Source organism: Zootermopsis nevadensis, unplaced genomic scaffold, assembly GCF_977971745.1.
Source record: "Zootermopsis nevadensis isolate Lab colony 2312 unplaced genomic scaffold, Znev_1.0 Znev_ptg000061l, whole genome shotgun sequence".
In the NCBI taxonomy this organism is placed as follows: Eukaryota; Metazoa; Arthropoda; class Insecta; order Blattodea; family Termopsidae; genus Zootermopsis; species Zootermopsis nevadensis.
This window is the reverse complement of record NW_028259192.1, coordinates 1,631,046-1,655,301: the sequence shown is the minus strand read 5'-3', so window position 1 is coordinate 1,655,301 and position 24,256 is coordinate 1,631,046. Positions and strand designations below refer to the sequence as shown.

The following is a 24,256-nucleotide window of genomic DNA, read 5'->3' as shown; positions in this document are numbered from 1 at the left end:
AGCGGGAAGATGGTTTAGTTCGACAATAACTTCTTTAACACACAGGATTTCCTGCACGGGTGGTGTGGAAGACCTTGTGTTTTGGGAATCTGGGTTAACACTATGGGGTAAAACAATGACTATAAACTTAGATATCATGAACCATTAATTATATTTTATAACATTAAAGCATTTTCACCTTCACAAATGTAAGAGTATATATACTTTGCTTTCAGGGATTAAATGTCACACTGTTAAATAAAAAGAAATACAAATCATTTTAAGATTATTCCAACAATAATGAACTACATGATAATGTATTTACTACAATTACTCTATAACATTTATTCCAATTTGTACTGTAGTTTTGTGATTGGGTTGCCTATGAAAAGCATGGAAACAATTCCCTAAAACATCTTAGGAAGAAATTTGTTTGTACTCTTGTTGCAACATTTTTACACTCGGAATGTTAAACCATGAAAATGAATTAAATAAAGGCATTCATATATTTGTTTGATTTATTTTTATTCATATTATGTTTTGACAATTTCAAAATAATAGTTGAAAGTGTGTAAAGTGTTATAAATATACAGTTTAACAAACTGCTGTCAATCATAACCTTACAAAAGAAATGAAGAGTATCCAGGAATCATTACAAATCAATCAGAAAAATGACAGCAGAATCAGATTCCTATATGAAATATGGAACGATTATAGACATGAATAACATGATTGGGGGGTGGGGGGAGTGTAAAAATAAATGGCTTTATGGATTTCAATGACACTCATTCAAATTACATGGAACGAACCACAATAACATTTATTCAGTTCAACTGATTCACTACACACAAACATATTTTCTATTTTGGATATTAAAAACTGGTATTCTATTTACAATATAATCCCATTTTTTATTTATTGGATTTGACATTGAATATGACCCCCATTTAATTGGTTGATGACTAATTATGTGTTATCCTGTGACAGGATAGGCCACATATTATAAATTCATTGTTGCACAAATTCCTGGGACTAAAATGGTTGCTTTTTTGTATTCAAACTATTTAAGCGAGGCCTCCCAATCACAAGATAACATCTGGTCAGCCAACAACCAATTGAAAACAGGTTCAAGATGTAATACACGGAACCAGGATCCTTTTTAAGGGCAGTTCTGACAGAAACATGCATTATAAATAGAATGCATATTTTTAACATTCAAACTAAAAAAAAATACTTTTTCTTGTGTAATGATCAACCAAACTAAATAAATCATTTGTATGCAACTCTCACAAGTTTCTTTCAAATCTGCAGAGCTGTTCATTTTTACCATAAAAAAGCTTCTTTTGTGCCACCCCATAAATTGGAAATTCAAAGGCAGTTACATGGCGTTATAAAAAGGGCAAAATAAATGTAGCATGGTTACAAAAAAAGAAAATAATTCAGAAATATAATGTGTTAAAAAATGGATGAAAAATATGTTTAACGTGGAAACTCTTTTACAAAGCCAGCAGAGGTTATGTTTTACCAAAAACACCCCCTGCACGTGCCACTTTGATACTCTCATCAAATTCCCGGTCTACATTTCCACAAATACGTATTGCTCGTAGCGCATTAAAACAAAAAGGACCAAGCTTTGCCTCGTAGAATCTGCACCTGTTCAGACATCCCAAAAAAGTAATGTTCTAATACTCAAGATTAATGAATTGCAAAGAATATGGAAACAAATGGTCATGGCCTATCTTAGCATTTTCTCGGATATTTTGAAGAAAACCATGAACCCCTCTGCGAGGACAGGTCTCCACGCTGCAAATTGAACCCAGAACCACCCAAATACAAACCAAAAGTGCTAGCCACTCGGCCACTACGTTTGGTCCAGTTTTGTAAGTAGAACATCACTAATTAATAACAAAAAAACATACAAGTGGATAAAACGGGGGGAACTTCCCACAAGACAAAGCCTGGCAGAAATGCCACATGAAGACACTAGTGAGCACCAACTTTGTACGGCTGCTGAAGATAAAAAGAGTAAAGTCAATGTGACCAGAAACATATTTAATTAAAGTTTAATATCCATTACAGAAGTCCCATCACTTAAATAAAGAGAACTTTCTGCAAAACTGTACTAAACCACTTATGACCAACATATTCATTCTCAGAAATACTTGTCGATAAATCCTCGTTTTATTTCAAAGGCCTGCGAAATATTGGGCCGAGAAGACATTCACAAAATGTCGGGGTTCAGTCTGCACTGTCCACCACACAAAAACGCGCTAGTCGCTGCCAAGTCAGCAGCAGTGGTAAGAGGAAGTCATTCCTTTGTAATAAACAAGGATAAGTTTACAGCATCCAGCGCTTCTGTATGCGAAGTTTGGTGAAAAATCATGAGAAAGTTTTTTGAGGTTACGTTCCCCACATAAAAAATTCCTGGAATCTTCAATAAGGTAAGAACAAAGAACCCTCGTCACATTATTAAGAGAACTTCGTGTACGAGGACTGCCTGTGATACAGATATTATTTTCTGTTCAAATATTCATTAAAATAAAACCAAGCCTCACTGAAAAAGTTGACAGTGGAACGACGGTTCCGGAGAATCTGACGTAAATACGTCTCTGTAATGTAATGCAATGTAATAGTTCTTATATAAGATAAGTACCTGTGATATTGTAAAACGCTTTTACCAGCACAAAATTTTCTTGTCTACGACGCACTTCTTCTATAACCGATTCACAGCTCAGCTCTTTCCGCAATAACGAAAGCGGATTGTTGACGGCAGTAATGTAACACAACAATGCCGAGTAAACAGACGACGTAATAATTAGTTTCTTAGGTAACATAACAGTGCACGCAGGAGTTCATATAAAAGCTGACCACTGTCGGTCCATATTTACACATTGTTGATATGGATCTTACACATCTTCCTTACGCTTTTTTGCCGAATGACCCTTCCGTATAGACGTATTTACGTCAAAAGATTAAAACTCACAATCAAGTTCACCAACATGAATTTAAAATACCAATTAAAGAAATTAAATGTCGCTACCGAATTACCATGGCTGCAAAGAGCACAAACTTTGGTTTTGTCTGGCCACAGTTTTGAAACTACCATTTCTTGAGGATGACGTTTAAAAGACTTAAAAGGCAAATGACAAAGCTAAGCCACGTTAATGCGCAAACTTACCTTCCATTAACACTCCATTATATCAATGCTTGGTTTCATAATTATTAACACATCAGTTGTTCTTACTTTATTGACAAGATTTTAAATACTGTTTCTGTGGGGAACTTGAAACTTTAATCTGAATTTTCAAAAACTTCCCAGCAGATTTACACTTCACATATGACACACAAACAAAAAACACTTAATGCTCTGCGTACACTTAGGCCGGGCGCAAACGGAGCCACTAGTGGCCGCCAGCGGTGGCTAAATACGACCACTAGTGGTCGCCACTTTATGCAGACGTGTGGTCGGAGGCAGCCACAAGTAGCGAGACACGGCCACTACCGCAGCGAGTGGCCCGGTCGAGCCACTACGAACGCCGTGTCTGCGCTGAGTCTATTAAAAACTCCATACAAAGTACAGTCCGCAGCTTGTGGCGGCCACAAGTGGCTCCGTTTGCGGCCGGCCTTAACCTTGTCCAACACAAAGGGAGTATAATACCACTTACTCTTTTCAATGTTGCTGACTCTCAGCAGAAAGGCAATGTGTCGTGCACTATAGCACAATCACCAAATAAACCCCATGAGGTTATTATTCATAAAGTTCTTTTATCTTCATCCTGTATGAGTAAAAAGCAAATTGAACCCTGCATTGTAAAATACTCCTTTACAAAAACCATCATATTTTGATTTTCACAATAATACCTTATCTGTGCAAAATGATTTTACTATCATCTTCAAATGCAGTGTATTAATTTTTGGACTGAAATTTGAAGAGGTAAAGGGAACCACAGTTAGGAGTATATATATATATATATATATATAGAAAAAAGATGTACAATTAAGAGTGCACAGTAAACCAGTTTCAAATATAAAAGAATTCATGAAAGCCCTTGAATTTGAAAAGGAAATGAGCTTTACTTCAAGAATTCAGTCAAATAGCAAAATGTAGTTAATAAACTCTGCAACTGCAAAAGAAATTTAAAATCATCCAAAATAATATACAGACTTACCCACAACCATGTCTTAATCCTTAAACCCACCCAAAACTTACACAAGACACAGTAAAACCTCTTCAATCCGTTAACACAAAGAAATTAAAACGCTTCATTTTCCATTCCCTCCCACAAAAAATCTATACAATTTAGTCTGATTAATTTTAACGAAGTAAATAACTGTAATAATGATTTTTATATCATAATGGATAACATTAATGTCTTTGAGAATTAAACATTCTTAGAGTTTTCCATTCCAACATAACGTCCAACAAGATCATTTGCGACTACCATTTTACATTAAAACCAACGAAGGAAATTTTGTCAAAATACAAATATTTTAACGGCCACAAGCGACGAATAAAACAGATGAGGTCATGCATTTAAATAACACCGGAGAAATGCACATACTTCCTTGCTATTACAAGAGCAATGCTGATTTATCGCGAGTGCGTTTTGTCCGCTACTGTTTACTATTGCTCGCTCCATTAACTCTCATTAAATAAAAGTCCAAATGTCCGGTTCCCTAACTTTCGATTAACGAGGTCTTACTGTAGTTTGGTTTACAAAATGCCGTAGCGCTCAACAAAGCCGTGCTCTTTACATCAAATCCAAATACGGAATGAGTCATTTTATGCCAGCCAGTAACAGAGTCCTTAATTAAAAAGTCCATTTGGTCTATGATTATGCAGAAATGTGATATAATAAGTTTATAATGCAGAGTGAATGTGGTAATGGAACAGTACGTACCTACCGTGTGTCTAATTATAAAGGCATGCTTGTAGTCTGAGCTACTATAGGGATCTGGCAGTAGGGACATTCTTTCTGAGTTGAAGCACAATTACTACACAACACATAATGATTGCAAGGGGCTAATGTAACACTGCGGTTGTCTTCTTCACATACCATACACTTGGTTGCTGTCTGCAGGTAGATAACCTGTGTAGATCAAAAACAACATTTCAGACTCCAAATGTGGCAGGGAAACAAAAAGGAACGATAATTCAATATTACGGCCAGATTCAATGTTCGATTGCCATTTTATATCAAGCTCTACAGTGTAGCGCTTGATTTCAGTTGGAAGAAATATTTATCTGGACTTTTGTGATTCAATTCTAAAGGGTTTTGACGACGGTAGATTACACTTAAAATTATTCACTGTAAGGAATTTTTCTATCGTCTATTCTTTAAAACCCACGACGTTTCGGAAGCTGGTTCTGTCTCCGTCTTCAGGTGAGAGGTACATACTCTGTTGGGTCCCTCAGAGCTAGTCTCTTGTCACTGGACAATGCATATCGTCCAACTATCTTAACACATCCACAGTCATCAGGACGATCAACATTCATCGCCCTGATGACAGAGGAAGTATGACCTCTGAAACGTTGGTTATCATCGACCAGGCTACAGAGCGCAACAACCCGGAAGACAGAAATCTTCATACTGGCCGCTGTGAAAACCTCAAATAATACAAAAGTATACCAGATTTCCATCCCACACATTCTACAAATGAAACTTTACAAAACTTGGCAAACATACAGATAAACAAAGGTTCTATCCTTGGTATGACGGATAAAGAATATTTTTAAGTATGAAATTTGTTTATCAGATGTAAGTGACAGTAATTGTAGAAAACATTCGAAAGTGTATTTTTACACACGCGATTTACCTATCAACCAAAATAAATGGAAGCAGGAGTCAACGCTTATATGCAACCTCACTAAATTTATCAATCACAGTTACAGTACACAAATCACATGATAGGAAATAGTAGGTGTCTGTATAACGATACCTTTTCAATTTCTTCCAGGTCAGACCTCAACTGCGCCTGTAATGATTTTAATGTCGGAAGTGATAACGTCTTCAATTCTGATACTCTTCTAAGACCATGAAGATAAGGACTACCTTGTAGTAAATCTACTTCTTTCTGAAGAGCTTTTGCTTGAGACAATGCCTGAAACAGGTCATAACATTAATAATAAACAAAATAAAGTATTATGTAATGAAAACTGTGGCCACTGTCTGGATAAAGAAAATATATCATATTAGATGCTAGATCTGTCCGTTATATAAATCCAGTCAAGATAAGTAGATCAGAGGCAGGTCACATGTACAAAAAAGACACGTAAAACACAGTAAGAGGACATCAGCAAAAATCAAATATAAAAGTGATTTGCGAAAATAAAATTATAAGTTAACGAGATAAAACCAAAATCACACCTACTGGATAGATGACAATTTTTAAAAAAACAAAAGTGCCTGTAGCCTGAGTTAACAGCGAATGCACGTAAACGTCAATAAGAGCCTTGTAAAAAGCTATTGAAGAAACCAATAATTTTTGAACAGAGAAAATTCAGCACTTCCGAGTCCAATATGCGACAAAAGATGACTACTAGGTGCAAGAAGTGTTGAAATATATTACGCGAATAAGCAACAAAATAATTCTTTCACAAAATCTGACAATGCAAAGTGATCTTACAGCCATGTAAACATAGTACAGTATTTTCTGTAACCAATGATTTCAAAGTCACGCAAACTGGAAAAAGGTCTAATTTACATTACGGCAGATAACACATACCTCGTCTCTTTGCTGCTCTGCTATACTTGCTTTCCTGTTAGATTCTTCGGCTTCTCGTTGCCATGCTTCACATGCCGACCTAGCTTGATTTATCCTCTCATCCCAAGATGCAAATTTTGATCGGCTAGATACTAATTCTTCACATAATCTCTGCATATGTAACTAAAATTAAGATAAAACAAGATTAGTGGGTAAAATGATCACTCAAAGTCTCTTTAGGCAAATACAACCATACATTCGTCAACAGTTCCAAAACTAAAAGCCACTGCTACGTAAGATTTTCTGCATTAAGAAAACCTATCCTAGCTCCTTGAAGTTCTCTGAGTTTCCGCCACTTCTACGAAACAGAGGATGAGCTGTATTCCACGGGTGTTTGGTTAAAATTTCAACTGAAAAGTAGTTTTTCCGAATTACATTAACCTCTTAAAATCCAGTGACAACTATACGCACCACTTACTTTAATATTCGATAGTCTGTACTTTACGGGTTTCACGCGAGTATCAGAAAGAGACGAGATTAAACGCTTAACTCAACACCAAAGCTTACTCACGTGCGTACCAACTGCTTTTAACAGTAACTCCGCATTTTATATTTATGGGTTTAGAATAATTCTCAGCATAAACAGTGTTTATCGTTTCAAACAACATTACCTAGTTCATCTTAGTAACGGAAAGGTGTTGTATTATTTTTACAGGTACAGACTAAATTCTTAATTATTTAGACGTGCTTCGGCTTCAAACGATTAACATCAATTGATCTTCATAATGGAGATGCAATGTGGGCTCTCTGTGATAGCAACTAATTTTTTAAAAAGATTATGATTAGGCTCAGCTTCAAAGGTTAATGACAAGTCACGATTACTGCCACCATATTCCTCAAAATTCATTATTCATAACCATCTTACCATTTCCCATTTGGGACTATACAAGTTCTGACCGTTAATCAAATCACAAACTAGTTAACTAACTAACTAACCAGCAAGCATCAACAAACAGCAAAGTGGTAAACCCGCTGAACTGATACAGCTGTTTCTTTACATTTTGGCCGCGTACTTTTCCTCCAAAATAAAATAACATATGATAAAGTGTCACTCCACATTTCAACAAGAGTAACAATAAGAAAACGTAAGGTAATCGCTATGAACGTAAAATAGCACGAGTTGGGAGTATCTGAATCACTCCAAAAAAAAGGGTTCTTGTGTCATAAATACTTTTTCTCCCACCTACACAAATATTAAAGGCATAAATTGTGAAACTTTTAATTGCAACCCAAATGGAGTAATCTAACGCAATGGAATACTTAATCCCTACTCAGCATATTTACCATTTTATAATAAATTCAAATTCCTCACCGTCATCCAGTCATTTCATCTCTTAAGAAACAAATGTCACAGAAAAAAGCAATTCTCATCTTTCATTATGAATATTTTTATTAAGCATGTGTACTGTTTTGTGTTCACATGCATTCGTACAGGGCAAGTATTTACATGTGAGGCAACATTTTGTGGTGTGCAATCAGGGTGTGCCACGGCTGAGAAAAAGTTGCAGAACACGAACCTAATGCGGTTTCTTTCGTAAACCATATAAGAAGTCTTATCTACAATACAATTTACAAAGGCTCGCAATATGAATTTGTCTTCACTGCCTAGAAAAATCCACATATATGTTAAAAAATATATTTGAAATACATGATGTAATACTGATATTGCTGCAAGTGATGTTAAAGAGTACAGTAACTCTAAACCATGACCTTCATTTCACTTGTTCTGAAAACAGGTGATCAAGGGCAAGGCTGTAACTTTCTCAAGGTCACAAAAAGAAAAATCAACATAAGAACGAAGCGTTTATCTGACATCAAAATTACAAGTACTAGCGCCGCAGGTGTCTGAACTGGACTCTTAGAAATCTTCGAAGGATCCGAGCGCTGCTAACGGAGAACTGAAATCGGTTTCGAAAGGAAAACACTAGCGACAAAGGCCAAATCTTAATACTTAATTCTTAGTTAACTGGTCAAACTGTTGATTATATAAGAATGGCAATTTGATCTGCCCATCACAAATTACTCCACGAAACTGAACAGCAAAATTCTACCATGAAGAAAAAATCAGCCGAGTACGTTCAGGAAAGTTAAGATCACGTGCAAAACAATCTAATTTTCCACACTTTAAAAGACGGCAAGTAACGTCAACAGCATAAAAATGGCTTTTCTCAAAGAGAAATGGAACACAAAAAAATATATCACTGTGGGGAACAGAGGGAGGGATAAAATTTGCGCGCACTTTGTACATTCCACGAGAACACAAAAATAAATGGTTTCATGTGCGCTCATTGAACTCAGAAGAATGCATTCTTTTCAGACATAAATCATACTCTGATTCAGAAGTTAAAGGTATTTTACGACCTCCACGTATTTTCAGGACAACATGGCGTGCACTATATATATAAAGAGGACATGAATTGATCAATCTTTGCTAAATCTTTTACTTTACATCATTTTCTTGTGTACTTTAGGGGAAAATGAGCCGGGATAGCTCAGTCAGTATAGTAACTAGCTACGGGCTGGACGACCGGGGTTCGATCCCCGACGGGGGCAGAGGATTTTTCCTGTAGCCTCTGCGTCCAGACCGGCTCTGGGGCCCACCCAGCCTCCTCTACAATGGGTACCGGGGTCCTTTCCCGGGGGTAAAGCCGGCCGGGGCGTGATGCTGACCACTCACCCCCATCTAGTGCCGAGGTCAAGGAAGAGAGGAGCTATACCTCCTCTCACCCCAAACGCCTACATGGCGTATAGTGGGACAAACTTTACTTTACTTTTACTTTAGGGGAAAAGTTAGAGAGAGCCACAATTTCTGTATTAAAGCTTTGTAAATAATAAATTACACAAATTTGCCTTTCGAGAAACTACTGAGACACATTTTACAACTGTACACACACAAAAGTGTTCTCTAGTGAAAGGGCAGTCGCTTCTCAACACAAGATTTATAATCCAACCCCATGAAACAGATTCTCCAAATCTCCCTAATGAAATACAAGTTCACCCTGGCTGCTCGGCACAGAAATCATCTGAAACTGTCCGTGAACCAATGAACAATGATAAGGAAGCACCAAATAAGACAGCGACACAATGAACGGTAACAACGTTAACACAGGACGTGTTTGCAATAAGGAATATGTCTGGTGTCAGGCAGGTTGAGAGTTGAGATGCTCTTCAACGTTGAAGAAACATTAGAAAGCAACTCATTTGTTTCATTATACCAATGTCACCAAATCTTACAAATTCTGTTGTAGTTAAGGCCGTCTTTTAAATGGAATAACCTGTGCATCAGATGTGTTACGTATTAACCAAGTTTTGGTTAGTCGATAATTTTCTAAAGTCGTTATCAGAGTACAGGCAACATAAAAGCATACGCATTTGTCTTTGTCAGGTTTATTTACAGACTACCTAATTAATAAAACATGAGAAAATTGCAATGTACTGTAAATACTTTCCACAAGTTTCACTAAAATACACAAACATGCATTTTAAAAATTGTTTTCCTTCATCTCTACTCAAAAAACTGTTTATTAGAAACTGAAATTTGACAGAACAGTACATTCAGAGGGCCCTGACTCTGTACAACAAATTGATCAACAAACGCAATTTATAGCGTATGATATATACTGAAATATATTTCGGTAATTTTTTAAATTCACTATTTTCAGTTATCATAACCTAAAATATGTCAGTTAAAGGAATTTATTGTCGCGCAAGACACAAGATAACCATTCTACAATATAAGTGTTCATTGCTTGCTATTTGCCTGTCATTCTTGACGAGTAATTTTCTCGTTTCACAAATAATTTACATTCTGAGAAGAAAAAAGCTACAGTAATTACACGTAACAGCTACGCAACTCCTAGAGTGGGGGTTAGTATAAAAAAAATTCAAATAAACGGAAGAACACAATCTGTATTATATACCAGGTGAAAACAATATTTTCGCAAAGAAAATCTGTCATAATATACTCTTTTCTGCCAAACCCTCAAAATAGATACCTAGGAAGCACCAGTGCAGGCATTTCTCACCTCAGTTGAAAGGTTTGTTCCTAACGATGGACTTAAAGGAAAACTATTGACTAACGACGAGCTGTGGTGATGGGAGGGATGACTACTTGGAGACATGTTCTGATGGGAGGTGAAGTCAAACAGACCGCCGCCGGATGCGAAACTACTAATCTTTGACGCACTACTGCTTAACTGGATGTGAGAAGTGTTCATAAATGCTGAGCCCTGAAACAATAAACAATAAAAGGTTTCATTGCACTCGCATCAAAGGAGAAGAAGAGCTTGTCAAAAGTAACATCAACTGAGAATGTGAGCACCCAAATTTTCAAATTCAAAATTTGTAACAAACTTCAAACATTTCACTGACACTGAACCTGAGGAAGTATAAATGTTTTATTTGTGACACATAAATCAAGAAACATTGGAAACATTCTTACCATAGAAATTCAAAATATCTTACAAATAATCCTTAGATATATTCTAAAAAAAAGTGGTTCTCACTTCAGAGGGTAAAATACATACAAAATAAAATGCTGACTTCACAACACCCAATCAATTTTATCAGAAACATTAATTCAGCGAACAATAAAAATACAATCTAAACAAATAATTGTAACTCCCAACAAATGATTCAATGTCGAAGGGCCAAAATAAAATGTCATCAATGAATTTGGGGGCACCAATATTAAATGTCCTGAATATTGTCAAGAGCATACAGTGTTCCATGCGTACAGGCAACCAGTGACATCTGGAACTTTTCTTCAAAACTATGAACTCAATATCAAATAACGCTTGTATACTTCCTGTATATCCCTAGCACAGATTTGTAACCGTGTGATCACAAAGGGTCTACGAAACTTTTTCATTTAAAACCACCCGCTTCCTTTTGGAGGGCAGCATTTTTGAACTGACATAAATGGTATAACTTGGTAAAAAATGAAACATCATTATATTCCTGTTCACATCACCTCCTAACTTTTGGGGCAGGGGCAAAAACTGACCAAAATATTCACACTACTATGGTACATTCTGCGAAACAAAAATAAAGTTCTTGAAAGCTTCTAAATCCAAAATTTGAAGTGATGTAAGCATGCAGCTGATGCCATAATTCTGGTCATTTGTAATCTTGTATTTGCTTGTACACGGCTTTTCTCCACCTTCCACTAATTGATTTTTGCCAGATGTTTATTAAGCAAAGACACCAATATGTCTTACCGTTGCACAATGTACTTTGACGAGGTAGCTATCCCCCCCTCGTAGGCGGGAAACTAAGGTAGGGGGCCTTGTGTTGATGTGAAGATCACATTTGTGAGTTTGAATCCCAATATCTGCATGTTTTTCTTTTCTTTCAAAAATTATGTTCTACTCACACAAATACTAATTAAAATTGCAAATTCACATAAATGAGAAATTGTGTTCTGAGAGTTCATTATGATTATTACATATGTTGCAAATTATTAAAATAATGGACATTGGAAAGGCAAGCAAGGATTCATTGCAGGGGATCTGGAAAATGAAAATAATTGCTTCCTTCTTCCGTCCTATAGCCTCCGAGTTCTTACAGAGTCCAGTGAATCCTGGTGCGAAAAACGTGCTGTAGACAGGAACCCAGACTGCAACTGTTGCAATGGAGATGATGTCGAGGGTGAGAAGTTGCTTCCTAATGCATTCCTCTCACTCAGGGCACTGCCAGGGATGTTGACCGGAGCAGAACTGCCAAGCATACCTACCAAAAATTTATAAATTACCACAAACTTTAGTAAGAACAATAGATCTGTAGTCTGAGCAAGACACAAACTGCACTAATATGTACGTGAAGCAACTACTTGGTTAAGCTTACATTAAGCAAAGGAAGTTTGTAACACGAGGTAACGTAAATCATCAGGGAGTAGGAAACCAGCTGGAATTTTTTACTTGAGATTAATGGGAATTCCATTTTTGATCTACAAATTTTCACGTCATGAACAGTTTTCACTGATCAAATTATGTTCACAGATTGAGAGATGATTGTATTATGATCTGGACCTTTACTCTGTATAAAATCTTTAGAAAATTAAGAAAAATCTCAAATTGGTTATATTTAATATGGTACATATATATATATTTATTTAATCTGTTTGTTTTTTGTATTTGTAACATTTTTTATTATTATTTGTATGTATTATCAGTGTTTGCCTGTTATTGGCTTCTCGCTGTTGGCAAAAACTTAAAAGAGATACAAGGATACCATGAAATACATTAGAGTTTAAATGACTTTTCACCCATCAAGCCGCTTAAAGCAGAAACAATGCTAGAATATGAAGAGAGTAACACAAAGGCCAATGTTTCGGACAACAGGTACTTCACTGAAGTTTCCAATACCAGACTTAACAGAAATGTATGCGGTTTTGGAGAAGAAAATGGCTCGGCAGATGCCCATTCCATTATGCATTTTATATGAAATTAATGCACATCTTTACTGATTATATTATACGATTAACACCTGATTTAACGGATTTCAGACCTGACAGACGCTGTCTGTTACTGCCAGATCTTTTCTGGATGCAGGTATTAGAAGACCTCCAGTTTTAATGGACCCTATCGGTTAAAACTGAAAATGTCTGCTAATGACCACTGGATATTTAGTACTTAACAAAAATATATTTGTCCCGCGCCGTCTGAGGCATCATGCTTCGGACCGGCGATATGGGATGCGCGCTGGTTCGAGTGTCGGGGGAAAAGAAATTTTCTCATGAGATGGGGAGCTACGATAAGTAGCGTAATCTGGTCAGGAAAACTAGCAATGACTGGGGGTTCGTCGTGCTGACCACACGTCACCCTGTATCTGGTTGGATGATCGTTCACCTCTGCTTAGGCATGTGAACGTGAGGCCAACAGTCAAGCTAGTCGGCTTTGGCTCTCTGGAGCCGTTACGCCACGGATTTAATTTTAACAAAAAGATATTTAGAGGTAAAATGTTTAATTTTTAGCATCTCTCAATTCTAGCATGGACTGCTGAATTTTATGGGAAAACAATGATAAAATACAATTAAAAAAATCTGTATCTACAAATATAAAATCTACAATGTTCACATGTCTCTACTTCTATTCTCGACCTACATACAGAGAGTAAGAATACTTACCAGAACTTGCTAGTCCAGCTGATATAGAATTGCTGACAGTTGGGGAATCTGTTTCTAAATCTTTGTCTATTGATGCTGCTAAATTAAGAGGTTCATCTAAATTTAAATCTTCTAATGCATTTCCTGCAAAGAAAATTAAATTCAATGCTGTTACACACTTCCAAAAATGGGCAGAAATAAAAGTTTTCTGCAATGTCCAGTAGAATGCCATGGACCATGCATGGCTGACCCAATGAAAATCCTCTGTCACCCCTTCTTCTAATCACATGGTCACCAAAACTCCTTTCATCACCCTGCAAATTTAATACGACTCACCCCTGAAACCCAAAGTTACATATTCAAAAAAAGAGTTTATTTGAATGAAACAAACAACAAATACAAAAAGTTGTAAGTTGTAATAACGTGGCAAGTCCCAGCCCATACAAGCGTGCATTATGCCTGATATAACAACATCACGAACAATTAATAAAGGACACAATAACACACTTAACAATTACTGTACGCTGTACAGTTGCTATCAACGCCATATTAATTTATCTTGTCACCATTAACATCCCTAAAAAATTCAACAGTGTGGCGTGCACCATAACCACCTTCAATCACACAACGTTTATTGACTTTACTTCTTCAAGATTCTATCTCAAGTGTCCTCTTAGATCAAAAATACATTCCCACGTCATGAACGCCAAATAGCATCCAATTAACGGAAGACGTTAACACGCATCAAATGCATACATTACAAAATCATAAATGTCACCCTTCTGACATAATACGTCAAAAAAGCCTTACCTACTACAGATTCCACGGTATCACTTGCTGGATAGAAAGGTGTTGCTAAAGGGGAGACGGCAGATGCCATCGATCCTGAGTTGCTGATGCTAAATGCCAGATAAATGCTCTGTTTCCTCTGCGCTTTCTCCAGAGGGTCTAGAAGAGGATCACTATCAATTGCTATCATTTGCTTCTTTATTAAATTCTGGAATAGGAAATTGTGACCACGAAAATCAGAGACGTTCAAATATGTGGTTACGTTCTATGATTAATAGACTTTGACACTTTTTTCAGACATCAAAAGGGACTCCTTCCTTCACTGGAACCTTCTAAGCCCCTCTAATCAGCAATATCAACACGGTAGCCTTCATGAAATCTTGCGAGATAAATGAGACCCACTCAAAGTCCTAAATGAATTGTACATCTTTGTCTTACCCGCTGCCCCACGTGAGCGATTAAATGCGAGCGGTGTGAGTTGCGCGGGTGAATCGGAAATATCAAACTGGCCGTTTGTGTGGCGCTGTCCTAGGTTCCCGCTAAGCGGTCAGGAGAGGGAAGCGGCCAAAGTCCGAGATCAAATATTTTGATATTTTCGCGCGAGTCGCTGCGCTGGCCAGTAAGGCGCATGCGCAAGAAAGCTCTGACCGCGCACGGAAGGTGCATACGCAGGAAGGCCGTGTGCTTCTATTGCGGTCTCTCACGTAGGACACAACAGGCAATTCCCTCGCTTCATATGACACCTCACGCTGCTTATGCAGCTCGCAAAGCTCGCTTGTTATCGCTCACGTAGGACATGGCAAAGGGAAAGACTGCACGTACTATAAAAACTAGAGAACAGGGGTGCCAACCGTGAGCCAACTAAATACCCTCGTATCCTATCGCTGTTCACGACTACGTCTACATGGCGCCAATTTACTTACAGCTTGCATGACTTCCGACTGATTACTGCTGCTATTTGCGAAGAGCATGTGACTGCTGCTGCCACCTGCACCTTTATTATGAATTAACTGTGAACCTGGAGCTTTACTGTGTGAGCTACTGGAACCAAGACTGCTAGTAGATGCTGATTCTGACACCTCCCCACTTCCATTCTGTAACACACATCAACGTACTACAGCAACGCTAATAAAAACACATTAAATTTAAGGCAATATATCAGGGCTCAAGGCAGAAATAAGGTAATACAGCCCAAGTTTGATCCTCAATAAAGTTAAAAGAACAGGTTCGGAGTGTCATCTTATATTCTTGTACAATTATTTTATTTATAAACAAGTGTTTATTTTACAAAATGTATTACACATTGTAACTTCTTTTTATGCTTTGTTTCGACAAGTTCTCAAAGTATGAAGTTTTATGTAACAGCCATCACTCGAGCAAAAGTTTGTTAATTCGATATCAGATAATTCAAAGCGACTGTAATCTCATGTCAGAGACTACGTGATTTTTAATATAGATAATTCAACATATGTTTAATTTGAAGTTTGAAATTTGAAATCCTGTGATAAATTCCCAGCAAACAACTTTGTCTTTTACACTTAAAATTATTCACTATCTGGACTTTTTCCATCGTCCTTGTTTGAAAGAGGGAACCGCGACGTTCCAGAAAATGAATAATTTTAAGTGTAATCCACCATCGTCAGAACCCTCTAGAATTTAACTTTGTCTTTTCCTTAGAATGCTTGTGCACGTACACAACAACTTCAAATGAAAGAAAATTATCAGTTACATTCCTTACATTAAAATACCAGTACAACTGAGACATATTTCTGTGTAAACTGAACATAAAACTAATCAAAACGTCAAATAAAGTTTCACTGCATGTATGTAGCATGATCATCATCAGCGTACTTACTGATGAATCGCTACTCTTCTCCTCCCTTTTGGAAGTTTCCTGACCCATTGCAGAGTCTCGTTTGTCTGGCGGGAGAGCGCTTGATAATATATCTGCTAAATTAGTACCAGAGTCCACCCGAGCGGCCAGATCTCGAGCGAGTGTCATTTCTTCTGTGAAGCAAAGAGCATTTTATTTCAGTAAACCACTTCCCATGTCTTACTTCATACACATTTAGGAATTATTGAAGGTAAAGTGAAAGATATATACGTATTTTTACCAAACAGAAATGATTATAACAACGATATATGAGAATTCAATGTCACTGAACCTGACACACCTGGGAAGTCTGCGGAACGACCAACTGCCGACAGACATTCTATGACTAACGTTCAGAGCGAAATGCGCAACTGGAAGGCTACCCGATTATGACCGAAGTAAGACGTAGTAATTAAACTGTATAATTATGAATGGATTTTATATGTATAACCGTTATTGATATGTTCATTTTGTCTATTTTCTTCAAAATAAGTTACAAAAGTCTATTTAAAAAAGTTCAAGCTGCTAACAAATGATTAAGTGCGACTTCCTACCTTCGAAAGTTCCTCCTTAATTCTACTACCGAGCTTACGAACTGGTATTTCATATAGATTCTGACCATTCACGTGATCCACAGACAAGAGATTCCAATATTTAATCGTTCCAACTACAATCTTATCCCTGCTATTACAGGTGATCTTTACAAGAACTGCTAGCGAATGGATTAACGCTTTAAAGCCAAAGGTCATCTAAATATTATTTAAAAGTTCATTCGGTAACAAAAAGAAAACGTGTCTCGATTATAAATATCAACTGATTGACGCTGTTTAAGGAAATAACTGCTGTTTATTCCGAGAATCATATGAAACACATACAATTTGAACAAAATTCAGAGTTGTTGGTTGTTAAAGGAGTTAAACTACATTTCAAAGGGTCATATAAATACCCGTAGAAATGCGTCAACTTACGTTCGACGTGGGCAAAAGCACAGAACACTCCTCTTGGACAATAGCCTGCAGTCTGAACATCATTGCACTTGGTTGATTTATATATTTCAGGATGAAACTGCTGTTCAGTTCTAGTGTGGCAGTAAGGGCAATTGTCACCACTTTCACAATTCCCTGGCTCACCCCACTCATCCCCGTGTTTCACGTTTGGGCATGGCGTAGATCTGAACAGAAAAATAGAATCTCGATTATATAAATTCAACATAACGAGAGGTCTATTAATTTTTCAAATGGAACCAATTAATACAATCAGAAGGACAGCTGTAAATGCTAGCAATGCCAAGTACATAATTTTTCCTAGATAAATTCCTACTCCACAATCACCGATATTCCTCGAACGAACCAGAATTACACAGAGTCTAGTGTTCATAACGAACAGATGAAACTAACCTATCGGAGCATAAATATCCCTTACAGCTTACAGCTATAATTGATGTATTTTCTATCCTTCGTGCGACAATTTAAACATTGTAGGATTTGAGGTTTTCATAGTGGCGAGTCTGAAGATTGCTGTCTTCGTCGCCCTGATGACGGAGGCAGTATGACCTCAGAAACGTTGGTTAACATCGACCAGACTACACGGCGCAACAACCCAGAAGACAGCAATCTTCAATTTAAACATTTTATTATATTATTTATTAGTATATCAAGGTAAACTGTCGCAAAGGAGTCCCATCTCCGAAACGTCGTTCAATTTTATTAGACGATGGATAACAACCCAAAAACCTTTTATTTAAATAACTCACCATCGTCACAAACTTTTAGATTTGAGATTATCTTCTATGTTCTGTATTAGACATTCAAGATACCTACACTGTTCTTCAGAATCAGAATTAAAAACCAGTTCTCCATTTAATTTGTAGACATCACAAGAAAAATTTGGTAATGACCAACTACTGGCTGCTGTATACAGAGTATACACAAAAGAATGGTGCAACTGTGACTGGCGACTCATTTTTGGACATGTCGGAAAGCTGGTTGTTACCCCAACTGAATACCAATTATGACGATTACATTCTACAACTGGACGGAGCACCCCCCCCCCCATTTTCACAGGAATGTACGAGTGCTTCTCAATCGTGTTTTTCCACAGCGCCGGATGGGATGAGTTTGATTACCGTGTGGATGTGTGTCGTGTGACCCAGGGTGCACGCATTGAAGGATTGTAATTAACGCATGAGAAACTTGGAGAGTTGCCGCCGCTGACGGTGTATGTTGCGCCCGTGTAAGGCGAGAAATAAATTTTTTATTAACTTTTAAAACCACACCATTCTTTTGTGTACACCCTGTATGTGTATATATATATATATATAACCTAAGGTCAGTTTTACCTTAGGAGGTCTCAGCTGTAAACCTGTCAAGTAATACAGCATCCAGTCTGTATGCACCAAAATCACGAACTTTACTAATAACACGCAAACAGAAAATTACCCGCTTGTGCATGTTAACTAAAATTCTTAGTGGATGAACGTTTATCTTCTCACCCTAATTAAAAGTTCTAATCTTACCTGCCTGGAGCCCTTACGTTACACATTTTTATATTTTCTTTCGTATTAATCTCCCGAAACCTCCCTACAAACTGCAAGTGTGCGCCGGCACGCGCACAAGTCGTGACTATGAAACTGAAGAGATAGCGAGTAACTTTTAAACAGATGAACAAAATGTACAATGCACACGATAATTACAAACGACACTTGGAGCACCTGCAAAGTGCGTAGCAGTCAGCAATCTTGTACACAGTATACGAGTGTTACGGCAAACCATTAACAAATAACGTGACACCGAAGCCTACTTACATACTTCTACCCGCTACTTTGTTAATTTATTACTTACCTGCTGTTTCTCTCACATTTTTCACGCACAAACGATTTAATTTACTCAAGACACTAAATACTGGCAAATCAACATTAAATCTTACCTGTATTTGTATTTTCTCGGACTTCTCCTTTTATCCCTACTGTTATGATACTGTGGACAAGCATAGCCCTGACGACACAAGCGAGGAGGTCTCTTGCACGGCTCAGTCTTGTAACTTGCTAAAACGTAACTTGTATCTGCAAATAATTACAGAACTATAAACACACGTTACTCTAAGACACTTGACACACACTGAATCAACATTCATATTTTCTTACCTTGCCATTTTGGATCTTCATTCATTAAATTTCTCTCTTTATCTAAAACATTTGGACCATTCACTGCATTTGCTTCTGCATCTGGATTCTCCAAAGCCTACAGCAACAAGAAAAACATTTCCTTGGTAAAATTATACTTCGGCTGAAACTATCTGTAATTCAGCGTATGTACACATCAACAGAAACCAATCACATTCTCGATCACATCAATTCAACAGTTAATATCCACAACTTAAAATTTGAAGTGTACATCTACACAGAATTGTTGAAAATACTGCTTCACTATACATTCACACTTATATAGAACCAAAACTTCAATATACAAAGAAACTTTTTAACGGCACATACATTATTCTAAATAACATCAAAATTATTGCAGTTCAGGGCCTGGTAGTGGCCGAGTTATGCAGGATAGATACAAAATGTGCAGTACATGCTGTGGGATGTATGTGATGGACAACTATGAGTCATAACTGAAGTGGGGTTGAGAATCGTTAGTTAAAGAATTCCCAATATTTTACAATTTACTTAAACTTTTAACCATGATAAATTACCTGATAAACTAATCCTATCAAATTTTTCCTTTATTTATAAATTACACCATTTCTAACAATTCTAGCATGTTTAGAAATGCTAGTGCTGTTCAAAAGTAGTAGGATTGGGGGAGGGGCAGTTAACCATTTAAAAAAGCAGTGTAAAAGAGTTCCCATTTGATATAACATTACTACCAATTAATGGCATGGCAAGGTCTACTCTGTGACAGATAAATGTGACTATGCTCATACCTGAATTTCCTTAATATCATATACTGGAGGTCTAAGATCATGATTCCCATGTGCAAATGCACAATGGGGGCCATTCTTTACACAAAATCCTCTTGCATCAGTGTCATGAACACACATACACGTCTTATAGTATCTTAAATGATAACGGCGTTCTGTATCTCCAGCCGTTCGATGTAGGTACGGACACCTAAAAAAGATAAATATTTTTCAAGTGAATTAATGTTAACAAATATATATAAACTGAACATCAACCAATCACCACTTCACTTGAAGGTTATGGGAATGCTGTAAAGATGTGTTTGATGTTCCAAACATTGCGTGTTATGACAGTTCAGGCCATGTTATTTACACCATATGACACACGAATTTCCTTACATAATTTTGACACGCCCACAGCAAAGATCAATACACAAGTACACAACACATGTAGCCTTTTTGTTTCATACACAAACGAATGTGTCAATTAATAAAAGTATATGAAAAACTGTGTACTAAATATACGACGCAATTGAGGGAAATTCAAAACTCTTAACGCAAGTAGCGACATCCTTATGGGAAACAAAACGTTCATCTACTTACTCATCTCCTTCCGGACATAATCCTGTAGTTTCATCAAATTTTGTACAGTAATGATCAGCACTATAATTAAACGATCCATCTCTTTTCCTTACTGGTCTTCTGCGACGTTGGTTCATAAAATGCCAGTGGAAACAAGTAAAAGGTCTATGCTGAGTGCATTTGTGTTGTAGAAACAATGGACACTGCTCAACACGAAATTCCTTCAAATACCTAGAATGTAACACAGGATATTCATTCCAATATTGGCTTCCCATCTCATGGTACTATTGTTTACGCTTTATGTAAAGTAATGATCAGTAATGTAACTTACGTATAATGATTTGGCTTTTCTGTTTGAGCTGTCAACAAACTTTTCGATTCCGACGGCATTTTGTGAACTAACAGCAATAAACTGACCTACTGCGCATTCCTTCTGCGCAGGGTACGCTCTGGTAGAGGATTACTACTATTGGTCAATTTTATCACGTGGGTTAAATTGACAACGTCAAGGTCATTTATGTTTTGAATGAATATGCAAATAAAAAATTGATTAATAAAATAATTACGACAGCTGTCGCGTTTGAATCCTAAATAGTATCCGATGTACTGGGAAGGGGTTACGATCAATGTCAAAGTATTGCATATAGTTACAAACTTTCAATGAGCTAAGGAATTTAAACAGCAAACCTTTCAATAACATTAACAATCCATATCATGAAGGCAATGTCACACGATATGCATGTGGTTCGTACACTGAATTACAAGACCAGTAGTATTTTCTGTCTCTTTTATTTTAATTTAAGCCCCAAAAAACTCCACAATAAAAATTTACAAAAACAAAAATTAAAAATATGATTATAAAACACTTCGATATACATCTACATAAAGCATTTAAAATATTCTTATAAATACAGGTATCTCAATATAAATTCACATACAGAATCTAGATGTAGTCAATATGGAACACTTACATAAAGAAATAATACAGATATTGCCAGAACAAGACACATTTAAAGTTAAAAATTCTTATTAGGTTTTTCACACACAAGTACAAGCACTGCTGTCAGCAACACATTTGTTTTCTAAGACTCGGTAATACAGTGGTGTTCTACGACATTAAACCTTAGCCTGACAGACTTTGAAATGAAATTCCTTGATCAGCATAGAAATTGTAAACCATGACCTAACAGAAACTGCTACTTTTCTTTGAAGCATTTTTCCATGCTTTGCCCATATGTTGGTAATGAAAATTGTCTGGTATGTTCTGAGTAGTCTTATGGTAAAATATGTAAGTGATCTTAAAACATTGGATAGAACATAAATTACAGAATGAGGACTCATACATTCAATTGATCTGCACTTTCATCATATTAAAAAAGATTCCATTATAAAACATTGGTTGTTGACTGACAGCAGTTCAATTCCCATAAAAAGTATAAGAAAAAACAGTAGTGCTTAGCCAGATTGTCATGACACTGAAGCTACTGCAAAAGCTACAAAAGCATAATGTATTCAGGATTATCACAGAAACTGAAAACAACCACGAAATCGAAACACACGTATGTGACTATAAAATCCCTCACTAAATGTCTTGATTTTCTGGGTTTGCAAACTGCAACCAAACATATGAACATGGAAAGTAAGCACTAAATCACAAACAATTAATAAACAAGAGGCATAACAGTTTTAATTATGAAATTAAATTCAACATCTTTATGCCACCCATTAAATTTAAATTCTAATGTATATAAAGCACTGAAATTTCATGAATAAATATGACGTTACCATTATAAATTTTATATCAGTTTCGAGCGGCAAAACACATTTGACAGTTGTGACTGAGGAGATCTGTAAGTGACTTTGAGAGGAGTATGTGACGGCATATATTCTGAGCCAACCGTAACGGTATACAGAGTAAGGTAGTAGCAAAGTTCTGACTTGTCACAAGGCTGTGGCCACTGCTGCAGACACAAATACATGCTATAATTGTGTCTTCTTGGCTGTTTCGCCGAGGAGACAACAATCCAAACTCACAACACCATAACCTAAATTCCCCTATCATGATTTTACAACCAACAATTTATATGAGCCCTTACTGATAACTTAAGCTATGAGAAAAAATTAATCATAAGATACAGCAGTATAAGAAGTTGGAAGGACTGTCACAAGAGATCAGTTTCATATGATAATCCTAGAAGGCAACTTAGTAAAATTTGTCAGATCAAAACAACTTACTATTAAGAGAAATGCAACCGTCTCCTTGTGATATGATTCTCGCAAGCTGAAATTCAATCAGGTTAATTATATTTAAATAATTTATAAATACAATCACTTAAAATTATTGTCCAATCTTATGCAAAGACCAATATTTGAATTTGTATTGTAGCATCTCAGCGTGTTACGTTGCTTCTTGTCAGTCACTTTTACACAATCACAGTTCACTGTTTTTTATTATTTCTGAACTATATGTTTCAAAGCGTATACTCAGACCTGATGATGGCCACATCAGGCTGAAACATGTAGGGGGGAAAAAAAAAACTGTGAACTGCAAATGTGCAGGTGACAGATAAGAATACTGATATTCTTTATTATTTAGTTATAGTTGAATATATTTCAGTGATAAAATAGATGAAGCTAGAGGCTAAATGAGGAAGCAGTCAAATAAAATTAATGAGTAAACATGAGTAGTTGGTACGCCACTTTGAAAAATTTGGATAGAAATTTAAGAAATTAATTAAAATTAATAAGTCCGGAATTAATAACAATAAAGTTAAAATTTATATTAACAAATTTACAAAGTACAAAAATCTCCAAAATGCTCAAAATAAGCAAAAGAGTGAAAAGTAACAGCAGATTAAGATTTTGAAATGTTTAAAAGTCGGAATTCTGAACCTGAAGCAAATAATTCAAGAGAAAATATTTTACATATTCATGTATGAGATGGAAGTATTATGAAACTTTTTTTTAGGTTCATAAACTGAGACAAACTGAAACAACCATCTACCAAGCCTCTACTTACAGAATCTGGTTTTGAATTAAATTCACTTAATTAATAACTTGAAAGTTAGTCTGTGTGCCTAATTCCACTCCTGCCAATAGGATGATATAAATAGTGTTTAAGAATGTCTGACTTTCTAAATCAGCTATTTAATAGCACTCAGTTTTGAAGTTTTGCTTCCCTCTGTAATGGACCATACATACACATTGTCTCCCAGTTTAAAGCTGGAATAGTGAAGAGCAGCTGTTTGGTTGAACCATCA

The 24,256-nt window shown here is 36.5% G+C and overlaps 1 protein-coding gene across 1 annotated transcript; it reads right to left on the bottom strand.

The window, feature by feature from the left end:
* Positions 1 to 2,010: 2,010 nt before the first annotated feature.
* On the bottom strand, positions 2,011 to 21,445 carry unk (RING finger protein unk). The gene is made up of 15 exons (XM_022064989.2): positions 21,328 to 21,445; positions 21,018 to 21,227; positions 20,439 to 20,625; positions 19,654 to 19,750; positions 19,437 to 19,572; positions 17,480 to 17,682; positions 16,494 to 16,645; positions 15,562 to 15,732; positions 14,660 to 14,846; positions 13,871 to 13,993; positions 12,311 to 12,474; positions 10,770 to 10,973; positions 6,706 to 6,867; positions 5,920 to 6,081; positions 2,011 to 5,069 (listed from the first exon to the last, which is right to left on the bottom strand). Exons 1-15 carry the CDS (start codon positions 21,384 to 21,386, stop codon positions 4,896 to 4,898), a joined length of 2,391 nt encoding a protein of 796 aa, XP_021920681.1. The 5' UTR covers positions 21,387 to 21,445; the 3' UTR covers positions 2,011 to 4,895.
* Between the last annotated feature and the right edge of the window lie 2,811 nt (positions 21,446 to 24,256).